Source organism: Mangifera indica, chromosome 15, assembly GCF_011075055.1.
Source record: "Mangifera indica cultivar Alphonso chromosome 15, CATAS_Mindica_2.1, whole genome shotgun sequence".
In the NCBI taxonomy this organism is placed as follows: domain Eukaryota; kingdom Viridiplantae; phylum Streptophyta; class Magnoliopsida; order Sapindales; family Anacardiaceae; genus Mangifera; species Mangifera indica.
This window is the reverse complement of record NC_058151.1, coordinates 14,019,735-14,042,241: the sequence shown is the minus strand read 5'-3', so window position 1 is coordinate 14,042,241 and position 22,507 is coordinate 14,019,735. Positions and strand designations below refer to the sequence as shown.

General features: G+C 31.5%; 2 protein-coding genes across 2 annotated transcripts; one reads left to right on the top strand and one right to left on the bottom strand.

Moving 5' to 3' along the window:
- Positions 1-6,711: 6,711 nt before the first annotated feature.
- On the bottom strand, positions 6,712-8,408 carry LOC123197658 (homeobox-leucine zipper protein HAT7-like). The gene is made up of 3 exons (XM_044611999.1): positions 8,079-8,408; positions 7,586-7,959; positions 6,712-7,325 (listed from the first exon to the last, which is right to left on the bottom strand). The coding sequence occupies exons 1-3, from the start codon at positions 8,194-8,196 to the stop codon at positions 6,972-6,974; spliced, it is 846 nt and encodes a 281-aa protein (XP_044467934.1). The 5' UTR covers positions 8,197-8,408; the 3' UTR covers positions 6,712-6,971.
- Positions 8,409-19,260: 10,852 nt separating this feature from the next.
- Positions 19,261-21,452, top strand: LOC123197231 (uncharacterized protein At3g28850-like). The gene has a single exon (XM_044611424.1). The coding sequence runs from the start codon at positions 19,944-19,946 to the stop codon at positions 21,300-21,302; it is 1,359 nt and encodes a 452-aa protein (XP_044467359.1). The 5' UTR covers positions 19,261-19,943; the 3' UTR covers positions 21,303-21,452.
- Positions 21,453-22,507: the final 1,055 nt, after the last annotated feature.

Below are 22,507 nucleotides of genomic sequence, written 5' to 3'. Positions count from 1 at the left end.
AATAATTACAAACATAAACAAAATATATATATACCATATTATTTATATATTCATCCTCAATATCTAAATTTCTAAACTCATTTGACATTAAATCTATTTGTAATATTTTATAATGATAAAATTGAAAAGAAAATGAAATTATAAACACAAATAATTATTATTTACAAATTCAGATAGTTTCCGAAAAAGAGTTGATGAGAGAAAATGAGATTATAAACATAACGAAAGAATTGAGATTAAGAGATTTGTAAATAAAATTGAAAATAAAAAAAAAATGGATTGATTTATATAGAAAAATTTTTTTAAAAATTTCTACCTTTTTTTTTTAATTTGTAAACAGTATCGGGTTAAGCTAGGCGACTCATAAGCCTAATATTAAAACTCATAGTCTGACCCGAAAGGTCTATAGGCTAGACCCATGGTGCTACAATACCAGGCAGAACCATTCAGATTGGGCTTGAATTTTAAGCCTCAGATTGAATCTCTATTTGACTTGGCTTAATTGATATGTCTACAACAAGGGGTTTTAAAGTCCGTCCTACAAGACAACTTGATAAATAAAAAATAAAAAATATATATAATATAATAAGTATTAAAGCATATTTACCGATGCACCATTTAGGGGTTTTGGGTTATGCTCGAGCTTTGCCATTTGGTGATCCTTGGCATGGTAGGTGACGCCAAATATAACTCAACAAGACCCAGTATTGTGAATATGCAAAGATGGTTAGAGGTGGATATAAATCGAATTACGTTTGAATATTGAATATAAAACTTGAACCCCCATTGATGTCTCATTGCCTCTATAGAACGTGAATTTATAAGATAAAAAAAAAAAGATAATGAAGTTTACATGAATAAATACGCTTGGATTATAATACAATTGAATCTAGAGTTGAAAGGGTAATAAACAATTATATCTAGACTTGTCAAGAATTATGTCTCTAAGAGAGTTGGATGATTGTGTGATTACTATAAGGTAAAAAGTGAATGATAATTTGTTATTCCAAAAAAGTGCGGAATGAAGGATTTTCCCGTCATAAAATTGACACTTTAAAGACACCATGGTAATAATTGAAAGTCTCACCAATTACTCTTCCCGCTACCTTTGGATGGATAAAGGACAACCCACATTTTAAACCAACTTGCATGAAGATAGTGAGCCTAGTTGCTAGTGACACAAGTACAACTTCTTTGATGCTACTCTCATGTCTCAATTAGGGGAAAATCTAATTACACAAATTAGTTCTCAATATAACCGTAAACATATAGGGGGTCGAGCTAACCGATGACCTGACTTAATCTTTTATTTGATACAACTTATAAAATTATAAGAGATATCAGACTTATAAGTCGAGCTGGCATAACCTATTAACAAATTAAAAAAATTAAAAAATTAAAAATATAAATCATATATAATTGTATAGAGTCAACTCAAAAAAACATACAAGTTGTCTCACTAAAACCTACAAAGACATGAGTCAGAGGCATTGGATTATATTATGGGTCTTGTCATACTAACAGGTAATCCAACCCATTAAACCTGCTAATTGCATGCTTAGACACGGTGAGCCACACCAGAGTTGTCTGGTACGTCCCAATACAATGTCTATACAACATATAGGTTATCTTGTTATACTAAGACTTGCAAAGGCATGACCTAGAGGTATTAGAGTATGTTATAGGTCTTGTTATACTACCAGGTCAGTCCAACCCATTCAACCCATTAATTGCATGCTTAGACACAATGAGCGTCCCAAGGCGACGTCTGTACAGCATGAAGAAAGCTCAAGAAATTGTGAAGGAGCATTATAATTGGAAATTGGGTTGGGCCTGAATTTCAGATATGGGCTTTTAACACAGTAGAAGACGAATAATCTTAAAATCAACCCGTGTGCATTCTTTGTTCTTGCTGATACAGTACAATGAATTTGACGACTAATATTGCACAGCGGACTTGAATCAAATCTCTGAAGCCTGACCTCTGAATGAGAAATTGCTTTGGAACAAGTCTTTGGACTGAGACCTCAACTCTTTGGGATAATGTTGCACAATCTGATGAAGTTGATCGATCCTTCATGAAGAATATGGGGACCCTGGTACTTGTACCAGAAGATCTGACAAGTCTGAAAAGATAAAATTGTTTTTTCATGCACCTAAAAAATTTATGGTCCTCCGATGTTAAGTACAGATTCATCCCAATTAGGGGTAAAGGAGCCCGGCTTGATCAAGCTCTAAACGAGCAACCATGGGTATGTGATGCCATTGAGTTTAAGCTATGGGTTTATTTGGTTCGACAAGCTAGCATATATAAATGAAACAATGTTATTTTACCCACTTTAAAACAACTTCATTTTATACCAGTGTTTCACAATATCATTTTGCTAAAATCTTTGGGATCTAAATCCCCCTGTGCACTAAAAAAAGATATTTCAAAACTGATGAGAGGTCATATCTGGAGATGATTTATGTTGACAGAAAGACCAGAAAATGCAAATATTTATGTATACTTGCAGAGACATTGAAGCAGGTGGTTTGAGCTTTCTCAGAAAAAGTATTATCAGCCAACCACTACGTGGTAATAATTGATGGAAATGAATTATTGTGCACTTGAATGTACAAGTAGAAGTGACCTTTCTTTACAGACATGGTAAGCCAACCCACATAAACAGTAACAGCAAGTGAAAAACAAAAAGAAATTCTGCAGTTAGTACTTGGTACGCCTCTCTCTGTCTCTTGTCATTTGCAGACATCATAATCCTTACTTTAGTTTAATGCACAAGTTGAGTCACTTGTTTCGCATCTAATTGAAATTACCTTTCTCAATATAATCAGAATTTAATCGATTACGCCAAATAGAAGAAAACTGATTCCACAACAGCTAGCTTCACCTAGAGTTTGTATATAATATATCTCCAGTGGATTTTAAACATTTGTCCTCTTACTTTAGTGCGCCACATTTGTCATTCAAGCTCTCCCTTGGACAGTGATGATAATGCAACCCTCAAAACAAGGTATTTGGCTCGTTTCTTTCAAATAGGAAGGAGGACAAAGATTAGGATGGGAACAATTAAAACCTGTGCAAACTAAGAATGGGCCTTTTGGAGTTAGCTCCCCCTCGCGGGGTCGTAGCCCTTTGTCTTAGCCATTGTAGCATGTGTTGCCCCGGGTATAAGAGGCATGATGACTTGATGTGAATCTCACCTTCTTTTGGCTTATCACTAACGTTTTATTTAGGGTTTTAAATGCAGTCAAAGACGAGTGTTAAAATGAAAATAGATATATTTTTTATTCATCTTTTTCCTCTTATATTTCCTAAACTCTTAAATATTAAATTATCTTTATAAATTTTAAATTATTACAAATAAATATTTTATTATTTTTTAAAAGGAAAAGAGAGTATACAAATTTTCAATTATTCCCACATCAAGGATAGAGTGGAGACAGGAAAAAATCTCCCCGATAAAGACAGGAATGGGATAAAAGTATTTGACCCAACTGAGCCCCATTGCCATCCCTACCATCGGGGGCAGTTGATTCATAATTGAAGATAAAAACCTGAAGGAAGGGAACAAAGGGAATCAAACTGGTACAATGTGGCAGTATCTAAATCTTCCTTGGAGAAGTGCCAAAGGGAGTAAAAATGTAAATTAATGAATGAATTGCAGTAGATTATTTAAGCAAGCGAATGTTTAAATTTTGAAGAATGTTATGTGGGATCCCAACAAACTATAACAGGATCCAACCGGGATTTTCTCCCTCATTCAAAAGAAAAAATTAAAAAAAAAAACTTTCCATCAATGAAGGCACTCAAGAGCCCTCCCAAGGTAGGAAAAGACTAAAATATTAGGCAAGTAATAGAAAGAGAACACTGAAGATTTATAGTGGTTCGGCAATCAGATTAATTATCAGTATCCACTTTTCGAGATAACTAAGTAAATCATTTCTCACAAACCCCTTCTTCTCTATGTCTTTGCGCACATTGCACACGATTACATCTTTTATATGTAAACCCTAACGCTAAGCAAGTGACATATATACCGTCCTTGCGCACACTTTCCCAAGTCACACCTGCTTTTGCTTGACTAGTCTTCCCAAGTCGGACTTGCCCGACTAGTCTTAGCCGTTTGGGTAATAAAACGTCAAAATGTGGAGTCGTCAAGTCGACACCTCCTGGATTTAGAATGCTCAATTCTATTCCAGATATAGTACTGTAAAAGCCAAAATATGAACCCAGGAAATGTGCAACTGCTTGGATTGAAAAGAGGAAAACTGGTAGATTCGCCCTTGAAATGAAAGTTAAATTTTTATGAAGAGAGATCTTCTTATTTCTATTTTAAGATTTTGATAGTTGACCAATCTCTCAATCATGTGACCTGCATTACTCATGATGCCTCCACATCTCTTCCCTTGATATTCTTATAATCCTCATCACAAACATGCCAAGATTTTATAGCTTATTTAATTTGATAATCCTGTCGTATTGCAACATTACTTCATGTATAAACGGATGAATACTAACATATATAAACAAATTGTTATGTCATTATATGAAAAATGATTTTCTCAATCATATAATAATAATAAATTTGTTTAATTGTGCTTGTTAATATTTACCGTTTCTACTAATATATATCCTAATTAGCTATTTTGTCATAACTCTTTGAGTAGGGTTGGATCCAAACCATGGTATTCGATTTGATTCAAATCAAATTTAAGTTAGAGTTTCATCTTGAAGACTTTGTTTAAATCCCCTTCTGACAACATTAGTCATTTGATCATTGACAGTGTTTATACCATTATTGACACTATTTATCTCATCAATAACTTTTTAATTATATCTCTAACAAACTTGAATGAACTCTAATTGGTCATTATAGATTCAAATCAAACTTGAGTTAGCTTTTATTCAGGTTAGATTTAATTTGAATTAAATGCATCTTAACCCTAAGATCAGTGTTAATATTATTGAGATTTGAAACCTTCTTGACACCTCGTTATCTCAAAAATCGAATGGAATCTATGAAAATGATCTTCTAACAACTTAGCTAAAAGGTTTACGTGTGTGTTTTTTTGTATATTCCCATCTGTGTTGGTGGTTACAGGTTACATCGAATTCTTAGTCTGTTTTAAATGAAACAATGGCTACTAAAGACATGGCAAATAATGAATGAGAAGTGAAAAATGACTGAGACGTAAGAGACAGAGAAAGAGAAAGAGAGAGGTGGGCTGATGAATGATAGAGAAATGGTGGCAGTAGGTCACATGGATTTCCCTCAGATAGGGCTGCACTGTTAGATACTTTCTTTCTCATGTCAGATTCAAAATATACAAAGGTGAAATGATTATTTATCACCCGAACTTTAATGAAATGCTTAAAAAGTTCAATTTTTTTTATCTCTCAATTATTTATTTATACAATAAATTCCATTTGATTTTCTCAAAAGGGATTGTTTCACCCTTTTGGGTAAAAAAACCTAAGTTGCTTTAATACATAATACAAATATTAATTACTAATATATCCTTACAAACTTAAAATTTTACCACTTAAACTCCCAAAATATCTAAATCCTAACTAACTTAAAATATATTTTTACTTAGACCCGTGAAGAAATTCAACCAACAGTTGAATCGACCAAGGGTAGGAGCTGGGAACTAGTCATTAGTAGAGATGAAGGAGTTGTATTAGAGTGGGAGAGCACAATCATAACGACAAAGAAAACAAAGGAGGGAAATAACATATGTACAATGAGAAAAGGGAGACAAGGCAATGATTGACAACAACATAAGAGAGATTGATAACAACTGAGAAACCGATTGAATCTAGATTTAATTAGACATGAGAAAAATGAATATAAAAAAATAGAGATGGTCGGTGACAATTTACAAGAAGAGATCACTATAACAAGTTTTATAAAAAGAGACGAAAATTTTCCTTTCAAAAATTCAAAAATTTGTTTTTAAAAGTAAAAACGTTCTTAAAAATCAAATTTTCATTTTTAAAAATAAAATATTTTGTTTCTAAATTAAATATTTATTATAACAAAGGAAGAAAGGGGAAAAGAGAAAAAAAAAAAAAACACAGGTGGAAAGGGATAATAGAAAGATTAAGAGGGAAACAAAACAAATAGCAGGTCATGTTAAAAAAAAAAATACAAAGATCATGTAAAATAACTATTTTATCCTTTTAGGCAATAGTTTTCACTAATAAAAATCGATGACAAGTGAAAATTTAGACTTTTCAAACTTATATGATAGTAAATATTTTTTCATCAAAATTCAGATGGAAAAATTATTTGGCCAATATACAAAACCAAAGCAAATGAAATGGCCATTTCTTAGCCTCTCTAATTGTTCTCTTCTCCAACCATCTCCTTGGTAGCTTTCTTCTTGGAATTTGTGTTGAGAATCTCCCACCACCTCATCTTTTTTCTTTTTGATACTTTCATTTTAACTCCCGCCTAGATTTTGCTCACTAATTTATGAAGCCAGCATCCTTTTAGCTTCTCATTACTGCAACTTTCTCCAAAGCACTTCCACGCAATTTTTTATAGTAAACTCATGATTCCACAGCACCAACAACAATTAAAAGATTTAAACAATGTTTGGGAGAATCCCTTTTTTTTCTTATTTCATGGCCCATGCTACATGCCATAGCTGGAAAACCACTCACTGGCACATGTACCTTAATCAAATATAAGAAAAATAAAATAAAATAAAATAAAAATTTTATACTATGATCCAACCTAGCAAATGTGTCACAATTCATCAATGTATGGGAGAAGGGAAAGTGTATTATTCATAGCCAACCTATCCCCCATACTCATTTTCAGCACAATATGTTCAGTTCTATACACCATTTATAATATATTACCCATATTTGAACTGAAATCCATAGCTGAATCATCAAGTAATGGTTGTTGTGTATTGATTTTCCTTTTTTATGGGAGATGACATGACAGAAGTGGGTTTCAACGAAAATTTTGTTGCTCAGGCCACTGCCAGAACCCTTGCTGCTCTTCAATACCATTGAACATGTTGCAGAAACTTTCCTCTTGAACCATTTGATCCATTTTTGGGCACTGAAGGTCTGGCCTTGCTGATCCTTGATGATGGAGAGGTTGAGTCATGGTTATTGGCCTAATTGATGAGGGAAAGAGCTGCTTGCTGCTTAAATGAGAAGACACTGGGCTGGTTATTGCTGCTGCTCTTGAGATATCTAAGTTGGCATCTGAACTATTGTTGTCACTGCCATTGCTCCATGACCCTTCAGTTTCTTTCTTCAGATTAACTTCATTTGGATCTTTCTTTTTCAGGGAAAGTAACTGTATCATCAAAATCAAGTAATCATATATCAAAATCATGGAAGAAGCTGCTAAGATTAAAATAATTATGTTCCTGCAAAAGCATTTCTGGCACCTGACACCTCAAAGTTATGATGAACTAATCAGAAAGATACTAAATTAAGGAACATAATGAACTTTCAAATTAATCTATGTTGGATCATGAGTTCAACCATATAAAAATCAAGGTGTTTATGAAAATTAAACATGCCCAGATGATGTAAATTGAAGTTTGTTATTACCTCCGCATGAAGCTTTTTGTTCTGAGATTGAAGGGCATCATTATCAGCCTTGAGAGCTTCAAACTGTTTCTTCAAAACTTCATAATCTTTCTCCAACTGTTTAGTCTTCCATCTAGCCCTCCTGTTTTGAAACCAGATGGCTATCTGTCTTGGTTGCAGGCCTAAAGCCCTAGCCAACTGCATTTTCCTCTCAGGCTCAAGCTTGTTCCCCTGCTCAAAGCTTTTCTCAAGTGCCTTAACTTGCTCAGAGTTGAGCCTCTTCTTCCTCTCCCCCATTTGGGATCCATCATCAGACAAGTCTTCATCTCCATGCACATCTTCACACTTGTCAACTCCCGAAAACGACATCGATCTCTTAATCATAAACGGTGCACCTACACCAAAACACAAACACATATATTCATATAAACAAGCAGCAAAATAGGATAAGCACTGATGAATTTGACAGAAACTGCCATACTGCAGCTACATCTAATTGTTTAAACATATATACCATGGAAGAATTGAGGAGGGCAAGAGGGGAGGGAGCTGAGGGAGGCCGGAGAAGGGAGATGGTCCAGAGAGTCTTCATGGGATTGGAAGATGAAACTATGCCGAGGAGGGAAGGCCATGTGTAAAATGCGAAGGAACTAAACAAGAGACATCCCTTTAAGAGAGATTGAAAGAGTATTATGGAGAGAGTTTGATGGTGTGACAGGCTAAAGCTAGGAAGAGGACATGTAGAGGGATGATGGGTTGCAGAGAGCGAAAGATAGCGGTTTTGAGGCTGAGAGAGACAGAAAGAAGGAGATTGAAGAGAGAAAGAGAGGTGCAAATCGGTTAATATATGAGAGAGAGGAGTTTTCCTGGACCCCTCCTTTAATATGGAGTCTGTCTGTTTCAGATACACATGTTTGGCACACAAATTGCAATAGAAAAGTATTACAAAGTTTAGTTTATTCTTCTTCATGATTGGAATTCTCACTTCTCATCCAGAAATACACATTGTTACTGGCGGAGTTTGATTAGATAATTATATTATTATTTAACCCTCTAATGATCTTGATGAGAAGCAATATCATCTACCTCAGTTTTTTTTTTTTTTTTTTCTAAAAAACCTTTCAAGTAACTGTTTGAACCCGAAAATTTAACAAGCTAAATAACCCACATATCACTTTTGGCATTTTCAGTGAAGGGTCCTAAGCATAACTTGAATAATCCTCGTCTTGCTTCTCACTATCATATATCAGCCATGGTTAAGATATTATCTTTTTTTTTAAATAGATAGAGCTTAGCCTAACGTATTGGGAAGATATTAATTACTTTAAATATATATATATAGTCTATCATTATTTTGTTTTTGAATTTAGCATTTTTTTAATAATTTAGAAGCTATAAGCTTGTTAACCAAATTGTCTTTGCATCTTCAAATAATGTGGAATGAACATATATGTCTAACATTTTGTGTTTTGCTAGGATAAGTCTAAGAGTGTTACATTTGCCACCCCTAAGAGACCTAGTGTCATCATCGAGACTTTCTCCATCATAGCTCAAAAGGATACTTAGAGTGATTTTGATATTATTAGTAACATTCTAGTTCAATACTCCATTTCATTACTAGGATATTATCTTTTTTAGATACATAATACATCACAATTCTATTTTTAAACTTTATAACTTAAAATGTGTCTTAACAATTCAGAAACCAAGTAATTATATTTAACCAGTCTTATATTTACAAGTCTAGATTATCTCACTCTAGTTAAATGAAACACGCTTGCATAAAATTAGAGCTAAATTTGATTCAGGTCAAGTTTGAATGAGATTTAATTCAAGATCAATTAAAATAAAAAATAATCAATTTGAGATCGGTTTGAAATTGACAAGTTAAAGTTTAAACTTAATTTAAAAATAATTTTATCTTAGTTTCAATATGAGTCAACTCAAACTCCACACATTTTATTAAATCAAGTTAAATTCTTAAATTACACTTGATTTTTTTTATTTGAGTTCAAATTCAAACTCGAATAAACCATGAAACCAATAACAATTTATGAGAGTAAATGCCACTTACATGATTCGAAAACGGTGACCAAATCCTATCCAATGAATCAGGATCAAACTGTTTCTTTAATCAGTTCAACCAAACAATTAAATTAGAATGTAAATCCCAACCAACGACGTCATAAGAAGGATTGCTTTGGATTAGATGTCAAAGGAAGAAAGAGTGGGAGAAGAAAGAGTGTATTAAAAAAAAAGAATACCTCTTACTTCAGTGTCACAATCACAAAGAGAGGCACAGGCTAAGCCATGTGTGACGAGGAAACCTGGCAACATGAAAATCCAGAATCCAAGGGAAGAAAATAATATACTACTGCATTACATATATGCCTCTCTCTTTCTATAAACACTCATCTCTACATAGTGGACCTTTCCATGCATTATTCATTAATTTATAATTACTTTATTAATGCTGAGTCTGGCCATATTGGCTGGAGAATTTTGCTTATTTTGTATATATAAATATATGCATATCTCCTTAGATTAGTAAATTCATGTTATGGAGGTCAGATTATGTTAATTAAGAATAATATTAACATCATTCACTTCATCATTTTCAGCTTTCTTTGGCCCATCAAATTCATACATCATATTCATATGCATATCACATATGTCACGGCGGTTGAATCGCATATCACGATTGAAAATTTAATTTTTGAATCGTATATCGTGTATCGTATTATAAAATATATCTTTTAAAAAAATTATAATAATAGATATTATCACTTTATCTGCAAATCTATTTAATAAAAATCTATGTAAGAAATCGATAGATAAGATATTCATGAAACGTAAAATGAAGTATTTACCGAATTCATACTTACAACTCTAAAAGGTGCAAACATACAAAAGATTTTAGATGTCTTTTACTACATGAAAGGAACAAAACATATCAAAATGGGACACATAAATTAATACGTTTGTATCAATAAGATAACAAGGCAGTCTCCCAAATCCTCGTCCGCCTATAGCTATGAGTAATTTGCTAGATAGCTAGATAGTTTTAAATTATAAGGTGAGGGTTGAGGTGAAGATTCCCAATACTACACATAGGGGCATCTCCTAGTTTTGGCATCCAATACTTGGGTGAAAGGTTGGCTTGTAGCTCTCTTTCATAATGTAGCTTTAGATATATGAATGGAAAAATATGTGACAAGTATCCATTGTTGAAAAAATCATTCGTTGCTTTCACTTTTCTAGTGTTGTGTCTCTATGGGAATTGATATTGAGATATTGAAAATGAAAGCCATAACTCGGCCCCCTCCATTTAATTGTAACGTCTTTTCGTTCAAATAATCCAATTCATTATTAATATATTATCTCATAAACTATATAAATAGTCTTATTTTATTATCTTTAAGTGATGTAAAATGCATATACAAATTCAAAATCTATCATATATTTTGTCAATGTAGTATTTGTCTTAAGATGTTACAACTTACAATAATATTTTTGTGATAAATGAGACAAAGAAAGAATAAAACCCTAAGAAGTAGCTTGAGTGATAAAGATAAATTTATTGAAGATATATAAAGATCAAATTTTAATTTATTTGATATAGTTAATGTGAGGACAGTCATTGGATACAATGTTTATACCTATTTAGTGTGACCGATTCATACATAACTAGAATGAACCAACTCCTATTAAAAAAAAAAAGGTGTTGAGGGTGTTTTTGTTTGTGTTTTGTAAAATGAGAGTGTTATGAAAATGGGTCCTACATGCAATGCTTTAGCCAGTCCTACAACAAGCTCTTCACATGCCCTTATTGGAATTAAGTTTAAGGGTACCCCTTTAGAATAGGGTGGATCCTTCCATGTTATTCCTTGTTGCTCACCTCTAAATTTATTAAATAAGAAAGCTTTCTGAATCTTCTCCACATGCCCTCCTGTTCCCATGTGCTCTTGCTTCATCTACTTCTCTTTCTCTCTCTCTCTCTCTCTCTCTCTTTTATTGATTTATTCATCAACCATATGCCTTCCTTCAATTTTTCTTCTTTAAATGTTTCTTCTATTCTTCAACCAAACAATATTTTTAATGTTCATTGTTTAGTATTTGTGCTACACTCACTCTTATCAACTCATCCCACTTTAAGACCATCCCTTTTTTTTTTTTTCCTTATATTAGAATTTTCAATATCACTTTTGATCCCTGAATCATCAAATTCACATTTAATATATATATATATATATATGTATATATAGTTTGGCCTACTGTCTACTCAGCTATCATGAACTATTTTTAAGTTTTGTAACCCAAAACATGTTTTAATAGTTTAAAAAGCTCACAATCAATCTAATTTTAACATCTTGAAACAATATAGGATGAAGATACAAACCTAATGTTTCTCATATTTTACTAATGTGAAATCTACTTAGAGATGCCACTTATTTATTAAATATATGCATGATGAATTTATATGGTTTGAATCGTTAAACACTTTCATTATTGGTTTTGGAAAGTTCATCATGTAAGTAGAATGAGATTCATGTTCATTCATTTACATAGAACTAACAAATCCACTATCTGGTATTAAATTACAAGATTTGGGAAGAAAAGAGAAGAAGTATCCCAGAAAGATTTGGATTAGTTTCATCAAAACTAATCCAGTATGAATAATATAATATGATAATAGGTTAATGGAATACAAATGTTTAAATCCAAGAATTGTGACTCCTACTGAGAATGAAATATTGGGCTGTGGACTCTCTGGCCTTGCCATTTTGCTGTAGGAAGATCTTGTCCAAAACGAAACACATATCCACAAGAAGAGTTGGATTTGTGCTTAATCAAATTTGAATAAAAGTCAAATCGAACTAGATTTGAATCCAAAATAGTCATTTTGAGCTTGATTCAAATTTAAATTACTCAATTTGAGCTTGAGTTTAACGCACTTGAACTGGTGACACAATAATTTTGAAGAAGGAAAAAAAGAATCTTCAGGGAATGAGACAAATTGTCAGAAAAGAAAAAAAAGAATCATCAACAAGACAAGCTCTTGATGTTGATCACGAGTCAAGTTTAACAAGTTGAAAATGTGAAAAAATAAAAAGAAGAAAAATTGCCGAAAAAAAAAAAGAATTACTGACAAGGTGAGTTCTAATGTTGACATTGATCTCGAGTTTAAATAAACTAATATTAATTTAGCTCGAGTTTAGCTTATTTAAGCTACACAACAAATAAAGTATAAATCAATTCGGTTCAAATTCATCTAACGACAAACAAACCCATTTTAGAGTTTAATATTTGCCAGAAGTTTGGCCCAAAGTAATAGAAGTGGGCTTAAAAAATTTCCTGAAAATGAGTTGGGTGTTTGAGCCACTTACTGAAATGGGTTTGTGTTCAAATTTTTTCGAAGGAAATTTATGGCCCATCAGATTACACACCATGACTTGAGCTCTTAGCCAACCCAATTGTAAGGCTTATGTTCAGCAGTCATTCTTCCAACTCAAGCAATTTAAAGATAGAATCTTGAAAAGTGGTGATTTCCGTAGTTAAATTTTCACCGTACATGAATGTAGACAGTAAGAACAATGAATTCATCGCTTTGTACCATGGCATTGCAATTAGAGCTCGTCTGACTTAGTTAGGATTAGAAAAAACAAAAGGTAGACACGAATCGAATCAAGTATGAATATTTCTTGGCTCGAGTTTGGTTCGAACAAAAAATAAGTAAGCTCAAGTTTGTTAATCCAAAATTAAAGTTAATTCAAGTTTAGCTCAATTTTTTAAGTTCAATATTCAAATCTCGGCTTAAATTTGCGTCTCAATTTCATGATTTAAATTTATGAGTTTTTGACAAAACAATATTATTTTATCAATAATAGGTAAAATAATATCGTTTTAATAATTATTTGATATGACTCTAGTCAAGCTATGAGTCAAGTTCGAAGCAAATAGACTCATTAATCCGACTCTCAAGTTAAATTAAGTCAAACTCTTTCTAGTTCAAATTCAATTTGATTTTAAAAATAAATTGATCCTCCTAACTCAAGCTTGACTCAGTCATGTTTACCTCCAATCCTAAATTGAATCCAAACTATTCTCAAATAGAGTTTAAATTTAAGCGTATCGATTTCAAATTGATTTTGAATTGACTCTTTTGAATTCAAATCAATCTCAAATTGGTTTTTTATTCAAACTTACCTTAAGTTAGGTTTGGTTTGGGCACAATATAAATCGAATTTGATCATAATCTCGGTTATAGAGAAAAAGTAACTTAATGAAATTTATATAATAATTTGAGAGATAAATGGACGATGATCAATAATAAGATCAATTCTGTCTTGACATGACAAATCCAGAATTTCTCTCTAATTAGTTCATATTATCCTTAATTGGACTTAATTAATATTAGTTATTCTGTCTAAACTGTCTGCCCTTTTTATTCAATTATCTACCAATTTCATTAACTTGATAATTGATAATGTCTCTAAAAGCACCACAAAGTCATCAATGATCATAAACGGGGCATATATATATATATAATTTTTTATTATTAATAAAATAATAATTTTATTTTTAATTTTAATAAAAATTAATCTATAAATAAATATTTAAGTTTTTAAAATAATATAAATATATTTTTGAGATTAAATTAAAATTTAAGTGAGAAGTAATCCTTTGGCCCTCGGGATATCACATTTGAGAGCCAAAATGTTGGATCCCAACACATAAAAAAGTACTTCCCCAAAAAGCACTTCTGAAAAAAGCAAATTAATGATAATGATAATAATAATAATATATAGTTAGTGGAAGGCATGAAAACACACAGAAGCAAGCAATGGTCAAACAAACATTCCATCCAAGAAACCACGAATTTCTGGTAAACCCTAAATAAATTATTTCTCTTAATGAATAGATTATAAGTTTTTTCTGCACATAAATAATTAATGCAAGTGACAAGCAAGCACGTTGCATGTATACGTTTAGTCGCCTGCATGAAAATAAACCAAGCCCCATGCAATGTTAATGTTAATATGACAATTTGACTAGTCTAATTTGACAATTGAGTCATGTTTTAACATAACATATCGGGTTTGATCTTAAGTTAATTTAATTCAATGTCAAAAACGAATTTTAGTTATAATCCAGATTAAATGCATTTGATAAAAATATTTATCATATACTACAAAATTACAATTTTGTTTGGTTAAATATATTAGTCTAATGTTTAATTATTTTAACTGTCATAGGTCTAACTGATTAAGATTCGATTGACCTCTAAACCGATCAATGTTCGATTCGAAAATACAAACATATGAGTATGAACAACATGCATTACATTAGTAATAAAGATGAATTTGATATGATGTTCAAATTGATCATGAATTACGTTTTGAATTATACTCAGATTTACTATTTTTGAACAGCAACGAATGGGAGCTAACACCACCATAGCAAACCCCATTATTATTATTATTCTTTTACTTATGAGTAAAGTTAGGTGTCATCATTCATAAAAATTAATTATTGATAATTAAGAATTAACAAGATAATTTAATCTTATTGGGTTATTAGGGTATTGAATGTGAAGATCGATCACGTGGATTTATTTTTTATTTTTGATATTTTATGCCTTCAATTTATTATTTTTTATTTTGCCTCACACATGTGATAATAATTAGCTCAACTAATCCCTATTATTACATTAATTGAATCACCAAATGTATAAATTTATCACTACTAAGCATTAAATCTTTTTTTGATTATTCTTTGATAAAATGGGATCATACACTAATCATGATTTCTGAATCAATGGAATAGGTGTATGTGTTTCGAGATTAAACTCAAATTCGATAAGTTTAGATGCTGCTAGCTTGAACTTTGAATTTTTAATTTAAAAGTAAAAGTGAGAATTTGAGTTTAACTTCATAAATTATGTTTAAACCCCACAATTTGAGATATTAATTATTTTAGTCACTTTTTGAATTGCCTATGTATATCTAGTTACATTTTTATTTAATAAATATTTATAGTCATATTTATGTTTGATTTCTTTTTAAAAAATAAAAATTATTTGATCAGATACTTGGCCAGCCAACTAACTACTTTTACTAAAAAAATCTTTTAAAAATGTAAGTTATTTGATTAAGTTCTTGGTTAAATGGTTGACCGACCAATCAACTAACAAAAAAATTCTTTGAAAATAAAAGTTGTTTGATCGAGTGTTTAGTTGGCCAATCAACCAAAAAAATCATTTAAAAATAAAAATTGGTTTGTTGATTGACCAAACACTAGATCAAACAACCTTCATTTTTAAAAAGAAATTAAATATAAATTTGGTTATAAATGTACATTAAATATAAAGGTAATTATATATGTATAAACAATTAAAAAATGGCTAAAATAATTAATATAATTTTAGAATTTATTAATATTATACACTAACCAAATTAAATTATAAACTCGTGAAATCATCTCGCTAATTCAAACGATTTGATTCATTTACAATCCTTTCGACGGGCAACGAGAGATTCGAACCCGTAGACTCATGGTTTGTAGCCCCACCTCAAACGAGTCATGCAATCAAACAAAGAGTTTTCTTCAAGTTATGTTATTTCATCAAGAATAATTATAAATCATTATTCACAATAATATTATTATATAATATGGTTACATAATAGATATATATATATTAGAAAAATTGCATATTTTATTACGTATCAAAAATTTAATTTTTTATATAATATATTATAAGATATATTTTTTTAAATAATAAAAAAATATAATTACCACATTATCATCTTGAAAAAAAATCGCAAACATTGAGATACACTTATATTAAAATTAAATAATCATTTCTTTAAAAATAAGTATTAATTTATATAGAGAATATACATTGTATCAATTGATGAACTCATTGTATTGTATCATTTTTCTTATATTTTAAGATATATATATATATATATATAATATATATATATATATATAAATATATATATATATATATATATATATATATATATATCATTTTTTATTTATATTGTATCAGACTATATATACCATATATTAGATGATACTAATAACAATGATTGATAATAATTATTCTCTATTAAAATAATAAAATTCCAATGAATCTCGTATGTTCTTAAGTCTTAACCGACATTATCAACTAATTTCACAAATTAATTTCATACCTCTATTTTTTTCCTTCCATTATATTTAAAATTATATTAATTTTTTTTTTAATATTGCTCCTCAATGTAAATATAATAGTTGAAAATAATTTTCAATACTAGAAATTCAAATATATATATTTGCCTTTTAAAATTGATAATTTTTATTTGGGATTTTTAAGAATTTTTACAAATAAAATTGATAATTCTTTTAAAATTGATAATTTTTGTCTTTCAAATATATATCATAATTGAATTATATTCTTTGTTAAAAATGTAAGGCAAAAAAAAAAAATAAAAACAATACTATTATTTATAAGAGTAATATTATATATAAAAACTTTTGATAATTTGTATAAAAAAAGTGGTTATTTTATTAGATGATCAGCATTTAACACATAATTATTTGTATCTAAAGTTAGATTCGAACTAAATAAAGTTTGAGTTTTATTTGATTTGCATAAAAATCAAATTTAAGCTCAAACTCATTGAATTCGCTTCAAAAATATTCAAACTCGATTTGTTTTAAAGGAGTTGAGCTAAAGTTCGACCTTGAATAGAGCTTTAAGTTTAACTTGATACGAAAATAATATCATTTTAATACATATTTATCTAAGATATCGTTTTGTATCAAATTTTTTATATGTAAGAGATTAATGAATAGAACACTTCTGAAACTCAAACTTAAACTCACAAATATTAAAATCTCAAATTTGAGTTCATTTAAACTAAATTCATTCGAATCAAAATCAAATATAAGTTTGAACAAACCTAATTCGAATTTTATCCTATTTCTATTTATATATATATTTTGATATATAATAGTTGTGAAAATGAAGTATTAATTTGATAAGAAAAACAAGTTCTGTAGAAAAGGACAATCGCCACGCGCCCTAGAAGTACACGTGAAACACGAGCCAATGAGTTAAGAGATGGCTGGGAAAATGCCGGCTCCAGGGGACCACGCGAGTCAAACGGCGGAGACCACTATCATTAATTAGTATATTTATCACCTATTTATTAAGATAAAAATAAAAATAAATAAATAAAATCATAAAAATCGAGATGCATTCAAAGAGCCTTTCAAACAATAAAAATATACACATTTTTTATTTTTCGAAATAAAATATAATTATTTTTCTTTTTAGTAAAAAAGAATTGTCAAAACATCTTCAATAAAAAAATTGTTATAAAATTTTGATATATATATTTTTCTAAAATAAATAATTCTAAACATCTTTACATATATAATTAAAATGAATTAAAAATAAAAAAATGATAAAATAAATTGATTCGAATCAAATTAATTTAAATTAAATCAAACAAAATTTAAACTAAAATTACATGTTAACAATTTAATATGAGATTGTTTTTTTTTCAATGATACTTTTTTTTTAATCAATGATAATATTATTTTTATTGATAGCTTTTTGACTGTATTATATATTAATGGCCAAAAAACTTATTGTCACCCAAGGTATAGTGAAATCCCAAATTCTCAAGCATTAATTTTTAAAAACTGAAACACCCACCCATAATCAATTTTCCATTTTAAATTTCAATTAGCATTAAGAGTAAAATCGTCATTTAGTAACAAAAATTAAAGTTCCATCACAATTTCTTTCCTATATTTAAAAACTTACATTTTACTCTCAATCTAAGGTTTGAAAAGTGGCAAAACCCCCCTAGGGTTTGTTTCTCTTCCTCCAGCACTGATTTCTCCTTCCCTGACTGTCGGTCGTCCTTCTTCCCCCTTATCTCTCCTTCGGTCTCTCTCCCTAGCCTCTCCGATCGTCTTCGTCTGAGAGATGAAAATGATTGGCCTTCATCTGAAATGAAAACACATCGTCTACATCTCAAACGAAGATCGCTCATCTTTATTTGAGCCGTCTCTGACCGAAGACGGTCGGAGATGCTAGGAAGAGAGACCGAAGGAGAGATAAGGGGGGAAGGTAGGACAGTCGATGGTCGGGGAAGGAGAAATTGACATCAGAGAAAGAGAAACAAACCCTAGGGGGGGTTTTGTCACTTTTCAAATCTTGGGTTGGGGGTAACATGTAAGTTTTTAAATATAGGAGAGAAAATTGTGATGAAATTTTAATTTTTTACTAAATGATGATTTTATCTCTAATGTTAATTGATATTTTTAACGGAAAATTGAATGCAGATGGATGTTTGAGTTTTTAAAAATTAGTGGGTGGGAGTTTGAAATTTCACTGTACCTTGGGTGGGAATAAGTGTTTTGGCCTATATTAATTATAGCAAACTCGTATTTAACGTTATGAAAGCAAAGTTCGAAGAGGTCTCCCTAAGGATTAATTTGGCTTGAAATAATCTCAACTTTCGGCCCATTTTAAAATATTAAAATTTCACAAGATAATTAATTTAAACAATCAAATTATCTTTTTTACTTTCTATTTGTTTAATTTTATAAATTTATTTGTTTTTGTAAATTATTATTTATTTTTCATCCTATTGAAAAAAGAAAACGGACTCGTTTCATTATAACCATGAAATCTTGGCCTCACGAGGAGCTGGCTTTGAGTTTGAGCTTCGAAGAAACCTGTTGATGTTTCTCTCTCTAAAAAATCTTAGAGAGAGAAACAATTTTAAACCCCTCTTCGTGATGATGACGATGCTGGTGGGATCACTCATCTCTTTATAATTTTGTTTTTCTTTGTCCATTTTTGACTTTGGAAGCAATTCTTCTTCCCGTTTTCACAGATTTCTCTCTCTCTCTCTCTCTCCCTGTTTCACATTTTATCCGAAAATCATTTCACGGGTTTTCTTCGAGATCTTCCTCAAAGTTCTGTTCTTGTTGTTAAAAGTGCTGTTTTTGGCATCAGGGTTGGTCTCGGTTTTAATGCACTTGCCTTAATTTCGGAGCTCGCGTTATTGTTTGTACGTTTTGAGAAATAAAGATTTCAGCTTTTTAGATCCACCCAGAAAACGAAGTTTCCCAGCCTGAATTCAATGATTTCTTAGTTTTTAAATTTGACGTTGATTTTATTTATTGAAGCTTTTATCAGAAACTGCAATCCAGCTCATTGATTCAAGAAGGTTCTGTTAATCTATCCACGAAACGGTCCAAGTTCCCATATAAAAATCCTGTTTTTATTTGACTTTTCTGGACTATTTTCCTTCTTTTTTGTATTATCATTATCATCTCTAATTGCAACTTTCAATTTTTTTTTTCTGTAATGGGTTGTGCGAGTTCCAAGCAAAACAAGCGGTGCCGGCACTGCCAGACCCCGTACTCGCCGGTGCTGAGAAGCAATTCAATGCACGTGCGTCATCCTGCACAAGGCAAGGGAGATAGCCATCATGTGGTGGCGCTCACATCCACCACTTTGGGCTCTTTGAAGCTGGACTTTGACAAGAACAATCAAAACAACAATCGTAATGCTGAAATCAACGGTGGTGATCATCTTGATGTTGGTGGTGGTGGTGGTGGTGGTGATAAGAGCAAAGACGCCAAGGATTTTTCAATAGGGTTGGTTGAGGCAAAGGCTTGGTCAAGCATGATTGAAGAGAAGATCCCAAAAGTTGTGCCTAAAACTCCTATCAGAACGCCTCCTGGAGAGCCTGAGACTATTAACACTTGGGAATTGATGGAGGGGCTTGAAGATGTTAGTCCATTGATGATGTCCCATAAACACTTTCGGAGTTTCTCTTTTGATGTTGCCAAAAATTTGAATTCCAATGCTGTGGTGCCTCTTGATGATCACCCTCTTCCAAAGTCCGAACTTTCTGAAAGTAAAGCCACAGTGTCACCAAAGTGTATGTGGAACCAAATGTCAGATGGGGATGATGATAAAAATTCCAATTTTGTTTCAGAATTTGATCCTGAAGTTATCCAAACTTTCAGGAAATCTTTCCAGGAGCTATCTCCAGGGCACCCTTTTCATCTCAGGCCGCAATTGGAAACTAAAAAGCAGCAATCGGCTGTGGCCGACAATGGTTTGTTGTTATCAGATTCCTTGGAAGGCAAGAAAGCAGGAAATGGGGTAGTTTCAGATAAAAAATTTGGAAAAGAAAAGCTTGTGTTGTACTTCACAACCCTGAGAGGAGTTCGGAAAACATATGAGGATTGTTGCCATGTGAGAGTTATCTTAAAAAGCTTAAGCATTCGCGTCGATGAGAGAGATGTTTCAATGCATTCAGGCTTCAAGGAGGAGCTAAAAGAGCTCTTACGAAATGGGATTACAGGAGGCACCTTGCCAAGAGTATTTCTGGGAAAAAAATGCATCGGAGGAGCCGAAGAGATAAGGCGGTTACACGAAGAAGGGCAGCTTGAGAAGATGCTTGAAGGGTGTGAAAAAGTGGACGAATTTGGTGGAACAAATGGAGCAACTTGTGAAGCCTGTAGAGATATAAGATTTGTGCTTTGTGAAACATGTTCAGGGAGCTGTAAAATATACCATGAAAGGGATGAAGAAGAACAAGATGATGATGAAGATCAAGAACAATGGGAAGGTGAAGAAGGTGAATCGGGGTTCCAACGCTGCCCTGATTGTAATGAAAATGGACTAATAAGGTGTCCCATTTGTTGCTATTAGCTAAAACTCATAATCAAGCACAATTTTTTGAGTTTTTGGTATGCTTGGAGAGGACCTGCAATGGAGAAAACTGGTGAATAATATGTTCTAGTTATGTGTCTTGATGGCTGTATCATACTTTAAATCATATGTTCATAACAAGCTTGTACACTTTCCACTTTTCAGAGACAAATTTGAACCATAGAAGAAGCTACAAAAGTTTGCCCCTTTTTTTTTTATCATATTACTGGAAATCACATTCATACTGGTTCAGACTTTTTGTTCTGCTGCCATTCTTGTCCTAGAAACTATAAACACCATGTTTAAGGTTACCAAAAACTAAAGTGTCAATGGTGTTAAGATAACGAATTTGGTAAATGGTGACCCTACAAAAATGTAACGAATTTGAAATAGACATGTCTGTGAAGATGCCCATCTGGTTATCTCCTAATCTGCATAAAAAAAGACCCAACAAAATCCCATATTCGGTGAGATTTGGCTTCTTATGCAGTTTAGGTGGGATGTTAAGAAGGCTCCTTGCAATTGAGGCTGGATCCGCGCTTAGCCAGCTCGGTCTTGGCTTGGTTTTGGGCTCAAAACCAGCTGAATTTGAGCAACATTAGTCTCAATTAAGTTCGTTCGAATCCAGTGAATTATCGAAAAGTTGTATGTTAATAATCTTTTTCAATGATATTTTTTGTCCGTCAACCTCTCTCTTCTCTGACAATATTTATCTTTTATCATTTTTTATAATCCTTCTTCTTTGTTGACTTTTTTTGACAAATTTTTTAATTTCATCATGTATTTAAGTGAGTTTAAACTCAATATACATTTGTAAATTCAAATTAAACTTAAGTCTAACCTCTGTTCAAGCTAGACTTGTCCCTAACTTTCATGACTTATCCAAACTTTAATTGTAAATCGGCCGTGAGAAGAGAGAAATTGATTAAAAAGCATTGAAATGTTTTAGGTGATTAAAATAGCGAATAGGTAAGGAAAGTGGTTAAGCTCTATCATTTTGGTGGCGGTGCAAGACCGAATAATCAATATTTCTGGTATACTAATTCCTCGAGCAATTCTTCTTAGTACAAATAAATTTTTATTCATCCTGATAAAACAAGTGACAAATAACCAATCTGCCAGGCAAGTTAGGTGATTGATGCAAATGGGTCAGCCATGACTATTTGGGTTGCCGGTGCTCAGTGTTTTAAAACCTGAATCAGACC

Bases quoted from the DNA above. Each gene is read 5' to 3' on its own strand.
- LOC123197658 (XM_044611999.1), bottom strand. From the start codon at position 8,196: ATGGCCTTCCCTCCTCGGCATAGTTTCATCTTCCAATCCCATGAAGAC. The intron at 7,960-8,078 runs GTATATATGTTT...GTTTTGGTGTAG, and splicing joins CCCTCCTCAATTCTTCCATG to GTGCACCGTTTATGATTAAG. The intron at 7,326-7,585 runs GTAATAACAAAC...TTGATGATACAG, and splicing joins ACAAAAAGCTTCATGCGGAG to TTACTTTCCCTGAAAAAGAA.
- LOC123197231 (XM_044611424.1), top strand. From the start codon at position 19,944: ATGGGTTGTGCGAGTTCCAAGCAAAACAAGCGGTGCCGGCACTGCCAG.